This window comes from Morone saxatilis, unplaced genomic scaffold (assembly GCF_004916995.1).
Source record: "Morone saxatilis isolate NCDOM2014 unplaced genomic scaffold, NCSU_SB_2.0 Contig8, whole genome shotgun sequence".
Lineage (NCBI taxonomy): Eukaryota > Metazoa > Chordata > Actinopteri > Moronidae > Morone > Morone saxatilis.
In genome coordinates, this window is record NW_023340257.1 from 9,831,111 (window position 1) to 9,842,053 (window position 10,943).

At 41.1% G+C, this 10,943-nt stretch overlaps 1 protein-coding gene across 1 annotated transcript in view; it reads right to left on the reverse strand.

The window, feature by feature from the left end:
• Positions 1 to 2,493: 2,493 nt before the first annotated feature.
• Positions 2,494 to 10,943, reverse strand: part of serpini1 (serpin peptidase inhibitor, clade I (neuroserpin), member 1) — an 18,870-nt gene continuing 10,420 nt past the window's right edge. Inside the window, exons 2-9 of the mRNA XM_035680266.1 lie at positions 9,945 to 10,233; positions 8,932 to 9,162; positions 8,459 to 8,653; positions 5,371 to 5,575; positions 4,664 to 4,761; positions 3,793 to 3,879; positions 3,532 to 3,621; positions 2,494 to 3,437 (exon numbers count right to left, since the gene is read on the reverse strand). Of these exons, the coding sequence (XP_035536159.1) occupies positions 3,361 to 3,437; positions 3,532 to 3,621; positions 3,793 to 3,879; positions 4,664 to 4,761; positions 5,371 to 5,575; positions 8,459 to 8,653; positions 8,932 to 9,162; positions 9,945 to 10,212 (1,251 nt within the window). The 5' untranslated portion in view covers positions 10,213 to 10,233 and the 3' untranslated portion in view covers positions 2,494 to 3,360. The remainder of the gene's footprint in view (positions 3,438 to 3,531; positions 3,622 to 3,792; positions 3,880 to 4,663; positions 4,762 to 5,370; positions 5,576 to 8,458; positions 8,654 to 8,931; positions 9,163 to 9,944; positions 10,234 to 10,943) is intronic.

Genomic DNA, 10,943 nt, shown 5'->3' on the forward strand with positions numbered 1-10,943 from the left:
TGCACCTCCACCACCGCTGCTGCTGCTGCAGGTGAGACACTGACCCGGTCGCTAAGCAGCGGGTTGCCTGGCAACAGTGTTGAGGTGTTTCGCACCTAAGGAGAGGTGGAAATGAAACTATACCTCCCAGCTTCTGCGGACTAAATGAATATTCAGCGTTCAAATGAACTGTGACAGCTCAATTACTTTAAATAAAGGAGAGCAGGGATATGTTCTAAAAACGTCTTTGCTTTGTGTTGGCACAAAGAGACGATCTGTGATCTGGCTTTTGTCTTTAATTATGTAAGCCTCAGTGTAAATCTGACCACGGGGCTCACAATAAAATACAAGGTGCTGTTATTTTATCAGTCGCGTTTACAACAGTCTTTCTTTTATGTTTGCCACATAATCTCCTCCCCCATCTTCTCTGGTTTTTATGGTTGGCCACGTTTTTTTCTCTCCTCATATTAGCTTTGTTCATCTAATTGGAATTTAATTGATTCTATTCTATTTTGTAAAACACTAAATTGTGTCTGAAAATATATTGAAAATTAAATTTAGGCTGATTTTCGCGCAGTAGATGTTCCTTTTATGGACGACACAAACAGAATAACAGACACGGTTATTATATTGTTTGAATGAACATTGACTGTAATGTAATGACAGTAACTGAATATAGGACGTTAGCCTGCTGGTGGCCATGCCAAGCCAAACTTAAACTCCTTACTCAGGGCCCCTGTAGCTCACCCAAAAGTGAGAAATGGCTCTTTCAGAGTAAATTATGAATAATGCATAAGCAGCATTTACATGTTTTGGCTGGTCCAATAACTACTTTATACACTGTATGGCAGGTTAATACAATATGTCACCTTTAATGAGCTTTTACAGGTTTTCTATGTAAATCTCCATTTGCAAACTAGAAATGATATGTCAGGTTAACTAGATGGATTAAACCTAGAATGTCCCTGGAATACTCAAAAGTATACCTAAACAGTGCTTGAGTAATTGTGCTCTGAATTGTATCCTATATGCTGAGCCAGCAGCTATCATAAGGACAGGTGGAGGGGTTCTTTGTTGTTGTTGTTGTTGTTTCTGTCTTTCTAGATGTTGTCATGGAGGAGGAGGAGGAGGGATAAGGTTGATTTAGATTTTCCGTGGCACACAATGAAGACATAAGGCAGAGCTATCATACCAGCTGGTGAAAGTAATTTAGATTATAACTTCGTACACCCATGGGCTGTCGTTCCTCAACAATGCAGCTCATTGTGTTTAAGATATTGCAGCAGTGAAACACACTGTGCACACTGAAGAGATGAAAAAGCTATTAGATATTTCACAGAGGTAAATGAAAACCCCTGGCACTGCAGGGGACTGTGGAAATGATTCCCTCTGACTTGGTACAGACAGCTTTTAACATCCAGTAGTTGTATTATCATTGCATGTATATCTGCTTTTGCTATTTATCATATAAATGATTTCACTTTGTTTTGTTCTCTTGCGGTCTGTTTCATCTTGAGTGACAGTGTTGTAGAAAATGTGTGTTCCTAAAACATCAATTGAAGATATGGGGAATGCAGTTGTCACATCAAAGTCACATCTTTTTGTCTTTTTTTTTGTGCGCTCTGTGTTTATCACACTGCACAAGACGCTTATATAATGACCAGAAACATCTGTTGGGGATGTAATTATAAGATTTTATTATCAGCGTGCCAATGCCATGCAGGCAATAATATAGGTGTTTTGGTTGTGATCGGAATGTTTAATTAATTTTGGTGTGAATTGTTTATCTCACTCTTAATTACTCCTTAATGTTGAGACATAAACACATTTATTTAAGTAACATACTGCTATGCACATTGTGTAAATCAGGTTTAAACATACAAGTTGTGAGATGTACTAAACATTTGGACCCTTCTGCCAATGTCACTTTATTTAAAAATGATATGGCCAGAATATTTCCTCAACAGAGTTAAAATAAATGTTTGCACCTCAGGAACTTACAGACTCTTCATTTATTTATATGCGTAAACAGTCTTCCTTATGAAGTGACATTTGCAAGAATCAACATGCAGGTCTCATTCGCCCTTGGTCACAGTATATCCTTGGCTTGCCTAGTGATATGATCTGTTTCCTTGGGTGTGTGTGTGTGTGTGTGTGTGGTAGCTAGGTGATGCCACAGTCCTGAAACTACTCCAAGATGCCTTGGCAGGACATTGTCTGCCCTGGGAAGCTGAGTTACGGTTGAACAGGTTAGCTGTTCAGTCCTAACAGGGCATTATATAAAGTCTATTACATATTCAGGCACCAAATATATAATTTACCTTTTATGAACAGGTTTCATAAACTCTTGAAGCATTGCATGTTTTTCAATTCCACTAAATCCTTTAAGAACTTGAAAGCTGTATTAGCTGTTAGCATTCAGATTAATGACATCCTAAATGCTGTGGATGGTGCATATAAATGGCATACAGCTTACATTTAAAATGCCAGATAAAAACAACCTCCACACATAGAGGACACAGGTTTTTTTTAATGGGAACACATTCATGTTTTTATTGAGTAAAAGACTGAATACAGCTGGTGTTACTGTTTCTCCCTGTATGTACATCCAAAACGGTGCAGCAGATCTTTTTCAGTGCGCCTGCATGCTCCAGTCCGTCTCTATAGCAACCCACCTTAGTTACGCAGTCCCCTCTGCTCACCTGTGAGATGCCCAGCTGGGGCTTAATCAGATGTGATAAGGCATAATTAGTTCATCAGCAGATTAGCCATGTGCCTACAGTGTAAAAAATGACTGGAATACTGTCTGGAGCGGATATATTACTAAGATTCATTGTATAAGGACAAAATGTTTGCACATGTTTATTCTGCAATAAATACTGAGCATATATATGTTTATATCGAACACAATGCCAAATGTACAGGGCTATAATTAAAGTGTGAAACTTATAGTGTGCACATACTGTATCTGGAGTAAGAAAGAGTAAATATGTGTTTAAGAAGTGTAGAGAAAACTGTTTTGGTGCAATGCTGTGTGTGTGTGAGCGCAAGTGAGTGCGAAGCTGCTGAACTTAAAGGGGTTGTGCGTGGATTACATATCATGTGTTCTTCTCGCTCGTGTACAAACCATCCTTTGCTCGAGAATATTTACAGCTTCCTCTTTCTGCACGTCTGTATCCAAGTGTTTAAAGCTTCCAGTATCAAAACACAGTCACAATATATGTCGTATGTCATATTTCAATATATAATATGTAGTATAATATTCAGTTTATGTCTTTTGTTTTCAAGAGTATAAAACACAGCTGAAGATGGCGATAGAGGATAGGTAGTGTTTATGACGTCAGGATCTGATTGGCTGAGATTGAGTGACCTCGCGCCACGTTACATGGAGTCAAAGTCATGGTCATTGGGCTCGATGACTTCAGGGGTCATGACCCTGCCCATGAAGAGGATGGACCCTGGAGAGGAAAGGGACATATAGAGGGTCAGGTCACAACACACATATGCGTATGTATTTCAGAGGTACATTTATACGCACACACACACACACACCTGTCCTCCGGTTTCTAATGACAAAGAAGAATGGGTGATCAGCCATGACCTGTGGGTACAGCACCAGAGTCCTGGTCAGGGCGATCATTCCTGAGAGAGGGAGAAGAAGAGGGGGCAGACGACCCAGTTATTGTCTGACAGAGGCTGGCAGTGTTTTGTGGACCTGAGTTTACCACAGAGACCCTCTCATACAAAGACAATGCTCTGTATGTGCTATTGTTAATGAACAGATTATGATAAAGAATAAAAGATGAAGCCTACCTGACCCAACGGCTCCCTCTGCCCCCTCCTCAGTCACCTCCAGGTAAGCCTTCTGCACTGCCTTCCCAATATACAGGTCCTTACCATCTGTTACACGCACACACACAAACACACACATCAGTAGTAGTCAGGGTCACATCGTGCAGTCCCATTCGCCAAAAAGCGACGACAGAAAATCCTGATGATTTGATTAAAAGCATTTTAAAACACCCTCTCTTATCTACCTGCGTGCCAGAATAGACCATGTCCTCTGAGTACGTACTGAGCTGTTTTAGTTTTAGCAAGTACAGGATGTGCTGCACAGTCCAGTACAGCCGGCAGATTGTGTTTCACCACATAATAATAGCTCCAGTAAGAACAAGCAGTTTCGGGCTGGATCGTCAATGAGCATTAAGGGTCTTTCGGTTTTTACATTTTTTTTTTTAACTGTTTTTGTTTATAACGTATTTGGTTCGATCTACTTCTTCACTATAAAACTACAGCTGATAGTTATATGTGGTTACTTTGTTTGGCTGTCTGTGGGACCAGTTTCTTTTTCTTTAGATGCAAATCTTAGCATATTTATGTGTCTCCATTTCTCTGTCTCTGTGTATACATCTGTCTCTCTCCATCTATTTTTACCAAATGATGTGACAGCTCTGACCTGCCCACTCGATGCCAGTTACCTTGGTTACCTTAGAAAGTACTGGAGGCTACTTCACTGCAGCCAAGAAGCAGAAATATAGAATCAACTTCTCATGCTGAACCCTTCTAGGAGTTCATTTCTCTCACAATTTGTGTCTACATCTGTGTGTTTTATATAATACCATGCGTCACATATTGCAGTGTTTTGCACCCTCTGTGTGTGTCTGTGGTTACAGCTGAGTGTTACCTGTCATGGCGGAGAGATCAGCATCGTTGGTGAAGATGTTCTTTATTCCTAGCTCCTGCAGAGTGCTCCTCAGGTCGATCTTCTGCTCTACTTTGAACCTGAACAGTGAAGTCAGAATATAATACAATGAACAGCCAAATGTTAGTGGCCAGAAGGTTGTGGTGGATTGTAATTCAGAGACCTTCTGGTAACAGAGTCACAGATGAATGTAAGTAAGTGGACATGAAACCCTACATGTCCCTAACCTACCCATCTTATTGTTTTTTGGCATTGGCTATAATTGTGTAAGGTAAGGTGTCATCGCGTTTCATGCATGTGTACAGTGGTTGTACATCTGTCTGTGTGTTCATGTCTCAATGTTATAGGACGGTTAGTAGGTAGGCCAACCTTATGTTGAGCAGCCATTTCAGGGTCCATCACTATGCGGTGGCGAATTACATTTTAACATTACGACATATATATTAGTTAGCCAAAAGTGTACTAAATTTATGTTGTTTCATATATATAATATATTTGCAGTGCAGGTGCAAGTGAGTTTAATAGCCTAAAAAGTTGGTTTTTAAGTCTTGTGGTGTGTGCATTGGGGTGTAGAGCAGGGTGAGAGCTCACTGTCTGTGGAGGTATTTGGATACAGAGTCACTTTATGTTTGTGTGCTTGTATACAATTGTGGGTATTTGTGTATGTGTTTGTGCGCGTCATCTCTCACCTAGGAAGGTAGACTTCCACCTTCTGCCGTTTGACATTGTTAGCCCACTCCTCCAGCAATGGTGCTTTGATGATGGGCTCCAGGGAAGCCAGCGGTACCTCTTGGCGAGGCAGAACGATCATCATGGACATGTCCTCTCCTTCATAGGGCATCTCCAACACCTGGTACACACCACCAGCTTCCTGCGAGCCGTCGCTGAACTCACCTGGTGGGAAACAAATGTAGGCACTGAAAGATGTAGACATATGCAAGAAAGCATACACACACACACACACACACGTGGTGGTGCCTTTTTTCACATCTCTGACACATTCTACAAATATATAGACATTGAAACTGTAGTGCAAGGTGTATATGTTGCTGGTATGTCAATATGACTATGAACAGATCGTTTTCAGTCTATTTTTGCTGAGAACCACGTGGCTTGCAGGGAAAAAAGGCGAGACCATGACTCTCTAGTGAAGCGAGACAAGACGTGCTGCTGTGCTGCTGGTCTAACCTGTTAACATGGACACTGAAAAAAAAGCAAGTGGTTCCGCGACGCACACGCTGCCCCCGCACATTCAGGCAGTGTGTCCAGACCATAATGGGTTTATGAACTGGAGGAGCATACACTGACGTAAGCATGTTGAAGCACATCGATCGACTGTATTGATTCTGGCACGTGTGGTTATTTTCCTGATGCACTAATTAAAAACCACTGACGTTTTACTTTAAAGGCTTTGGTAACAGTCGGTGTGAAACTTTATTACATACTGTATGTAGTCCTGTTGTACTGAGTGTGCTTTGTTGTAATCCCAGAATTCAATTAGGCGAAGATGGTGTGTTTGTTTGTGTTTGTCAGTGCGGGGCCCTTTTTACACAGACATGCAGTTGACTGTCCCCAGGCAGGAAATAAAACCCTGTAAAACTATCTAGGATCTAGTGAAAAAACACATCCCTATATATGTGTGTACATATACACACTCGCAAATTCACCCACCCACACACATTCAGAGACAAATGCACATGTGATTGCACACGCAAACATCTGTAAGAGCAGAAATCTTCTTACATGTACACTACAGAGGCTAAGAAGTGATATCTTCATAGCCTTGAGGTGGATCTTTAACAGACTTATCCCTTGTATCTAATTTAACAAAACCCACAGATAAAAATTCTTAAGAAGATGAGCATTTACTTGAATTAAGAGAGACAGTATTTCTTAGTCAGGATGAGATAATCCTTTTACACTCAAAACAAGTCCAACTAGATTTCAAATCTAAACATAAGATTATCTGACTTGCTCAGGTTTTTGAGATGGAGATTATAAAGCAATTAACACTGCCAGACTTTATCCCAATCTTTTCACATGAATTTTCTTTTGAAGCTGCTTAAAAGGGAAAATTGCAACATAAAGACTTGTCCACCTTCATTAACTCACAAGTGGCGTTCTGCGGAGCTGCTGCTGATACAGAGTGAGGCAACATTGCAGCAGAGAGCGGGGTGTGGCTTCACAAAACATTTTACTTAACCAATATGATTGTGCTTCAAAATGAAAAAGCAAGCGTAACCTTTCCCAAAGGACCTGTCCCTGTTCTGCACACCACACACACACAAAAACACACTCACCAGTTCACACATATACAGATTTCCTTGATCCCGAGCGTGCGAGGATGAGTGCAGTATGTGTGCGCCCTGTGAATGTAGGTGTATGCAAGTGTCTCACAACACACATTCAGACTGCACCAAAATAACTCAAACACGTCAATTTTAGTAGCAGTGCAGTAAGAGTCTGTTGTAACTGTCTTTGGCAGTACGTCAGATGAAAAAATGACTAAATCAAAAAAAGACTGACTGGGAACATTCAGATGTTACAGCTTTTTACCAAGGTATGCGGGAGCTCTGTGACAAACAAGTTCTTGCGGCCTCAACAGTGGCTCGGCAACAAAAGAACAACTACACCAATATTGGACATGTAGTACTCCTAACTCAAAAACAGCTAGATTATGACGTTGATAAAATAGCCTAAAAGATATAGAAAACTTCATAACAATAAACCCAAAACGTCACATTTACCAGGTTTGGGGGCAGAAAAACGGCAAAAAGATAACATGCAGAGTTTGTGCAAAAACAGTTAATCTACAAAAATGTTGATGGTCCATTACTCATTTAAATAATATTAAACCAAAAGATTCAAGCAATAATTCCAGTTCCTCAAATATGAGGATTTCTAGCTTTTCTCTGCTTTACATCGATGTAAAATAAATATCTCTGTAAGGATTTCACTTTGAGCTCTGGGAATGTGTGCTGTACATTTTTCACTATTTGTTTGTTTAAATGTACAATAATGCAATATTTTATTGTTTCAGTCGTTTGAGCCCTTGAAAGATTTTTCCATTGAAACTAAAACTGCATGCAGTAGTGTGCATGCTGATTGTTAAAGATTTAATGATTAAGTACCAAATTGGAGAGAAGCAAAAAGTCTTTTCAGAGAGATTTGGAAATTCACAGTGACTTTACTACGCTAAAATTACTCAAAATAATTGAAAATCAGTACAACAGCTGACAGAATATGATATCCTATAATATAATTAGAAGCAGACATTAATAAAACTTCCCCCAGAACCCAACAGACAGGTGTGTGAAGGGGGTAAAAAAAAGTACAAAATCAGTGGGAAGACAGTGTTGTTAATTCTATCTACTGTCAGACAATATTTAGCAAGACCTAATTTAGCACCACCCGACTGTCACAGTACAGCCAATATTGTATGACATTAACAAAATAGCCTTCAAAATATATAACTAAATCAAATAGATATACCAGAGGAGTTTGTGCAATTGAAGAGAGTTGTAGCCGCAGAGAGCTCACTGAGCAGAAAAGATGAGCCTTTCCTGGGAATAACACTCCAAATATGAATATTTTAGATCTAAGATTAACATTTTAAATAACCTCAGGAAATATGAGCAGAAATTCAAGGTCTCCAGAAAAAGTTCAAGTACAATTCTAAAGACGCACACACACACACACAGCGACACAGCAAGCACACACCCGTACACACACACACACCCACACACACCCACACACAGCAGAACTGCTCGGCCTAGCCATAGTAGAAGTCTCCCTGCTGGTACATCATGAGAGTCTGGACTTCAGAGCCGTCGTCTTTGCTGAAGGAGAAGGTTCTGGTGTTCTCTGGCCTGAACTGGTTTTTCCATGACCCCCTGAAGTAGACGGCGTTCACCAGGGTCAGACGAGTCACGCTGCTGAAGTCCTCGGCTGACAGCAGCTCCCGGATTTTACCTGGAGGGAGAGTGATTAGTACAGCGCATTAAGATCTGCATTCGTTTTCATTAGCCTGAGGACAGCGCCTGCTGTGATGCAGCTTCTGAAGTCGCACACAAGGATGAGAAGGAACATTTTAGAGTACGTTTAGTTTGTGATGTGATCAAACAAACCAATGATGTAGCTCCTTTGATAATTTTACACTTTACAGTATGCTTAGATGGTAGATTATGAATTCATGTTATCGCCCTCCCTTCATCTGTATCTTTCCCTTCCTTCCTCCCTCTCTCACTCACTCTCGGTGTGATTTTCCACCCAGCTGTTGATCTGGTCGGCCACGGCTGCCGATTCGCTGAAGTCTACCGTCTCCACATCAGCCCGGAAGTACTTCCTCATCAAATGCAGAAACTCGGGGTTAAAGGTGACGCCCTCCTGCAGGAAGAGGCTGTTGGCAAATCGTATCATGTAGTGGGTATCATCGTCCGACAGAGCAGCTGTCAGGTTCTGGAGCAAAGAGAACTCCATGCCTGGAGAACAGAGGGAGTAACACACATTTATACTGTAGGTGTGTATACCGAGTACTACAAAGTGGTTTTAGTTACTTTAAGATTCATACAGTTTGTTGTTAAACAATACAGTAAGAGAAATCAAATTCTATGCATATAAAATACAAATAAATGAGAAAATGGGCATATAAGTAAGCATGCTACCTTTTTATATCGGAGGAAACATTTAAAACATTAAAACTCACAGTTTTAAAAATACTTTTCTCACAGTGGAAGTGGAACATGCATTCATTTTATATAGATTTGACAAAGCACCTTTCTTATGTCACTTAGCTTTGTGATTTCAGGGTCATGGAAACTCATGGTCACTAACACGAGTTGGAATATATAACAAATGTATTTACCTTGGTTTCTAGGTGTCGTGGTACAAACAATGTATTACTACACCTTTAAAATGGGAACGTTAACTGGATTTTGACAGCTTGTGCTTATTGATTACTAACCAAATATAACAGGATTGGGAAAAATATATTGTAAAACAAAACTGCTGTCATACTAAAAGCAGTAAAGGAGCACTTCCTTAAAGTTGGGGGACTCCCTCCAGAACTACTAAAGATATATACAACTGTTTTTACAGGCTGCTCCTTGTGACAAGTGAACTGAACTTTATGTGTAAAACCAGTGGAGTGTTGCATTTCCTTTGCCAAAGACTTTCCACTTTCAGAATTTGGATTCACCTCCTTTTCCTTCACCGTCCACTGACCCTGATGCCGGTGTCCTTTGTTTATGAATGTGTCTCTCACCTGGCAGCAGGTGGCTGAATCCTACAGCCTGCCGTATCTCCTCCAGTGAAGCCCCTCTGGCTCCCAGCTCCACCATGCCCAGGGCCACAGCCACGCTCAGCGGGGAAAAAATGATGTTGTCCTGATCCCCCGCCGCCTGCAGCCGTTGGTACAGTCTGACCGAGAACTCTGATGTAGTGTCCTCCGGAATGTCCGCCGCCCAGCAACCGTAGCTCGGCAACAGGATGGAGAAGAGGAGCAGCGGGGACAAAACGTCCAGGATCAACATCGCAGCACAGACCACAGATAGCTGAGTGAAAGAGGGGTTGGATGGAAAGAGAAAGAGGAGAAATTGAATGTGGTGATGGAGAGAGGATGGGAAGTGCATGAAGCAAAGAGAGAGTAAAAATATGTTTGGAGGACAGATAGAAAGATGGATGGATGGGGGGGGGGCAGGAAATGAGTGATTGGAAAGATGGAAGGGGGATGGGCAGCCAAAGAGGTGTGGAAGGGAGGAAAAAAACAGATGAGGATTGAGAGAAGACAAGATGAAAGAGAGAAAATGATTTGGGGAGGGACAGAGCCAAAAGTAGAGAGAGGAGGATTGCAGGAAGGATAGAGAGGTGATGGCAGAGAGACGAGGATTGCAGAGGGGAAGGAGGGAGAGAGATAAAGGTAGAGAAGATTATTGCGCAAGGGAGAAACAGAGATGAAGGACAAGAGGATTTTGGAAGGGAGGGAGACAGAGATGAAAGTAGAGAGAGCAGGGATGTGGGATGACAAAGAGAGGAGAGCAGAGAGACAAAAAAACATCCGTCAGTCAATCTTCCCAACGATTTAAATTATGAAGGTAAAAATGGAAGCATTGGTAAAAAATAGTAACAATTGCTACTTGTTAGCTGAAGAAGAGGACTCAACTCTTTCTCAAAATGAAAATTGCAGAACAGCTTAAATAGTGCAGTAGTGGGATAAAAGGAGAAAGTAATTGGATTGGATTGTATAACTACTGTATATTTTATA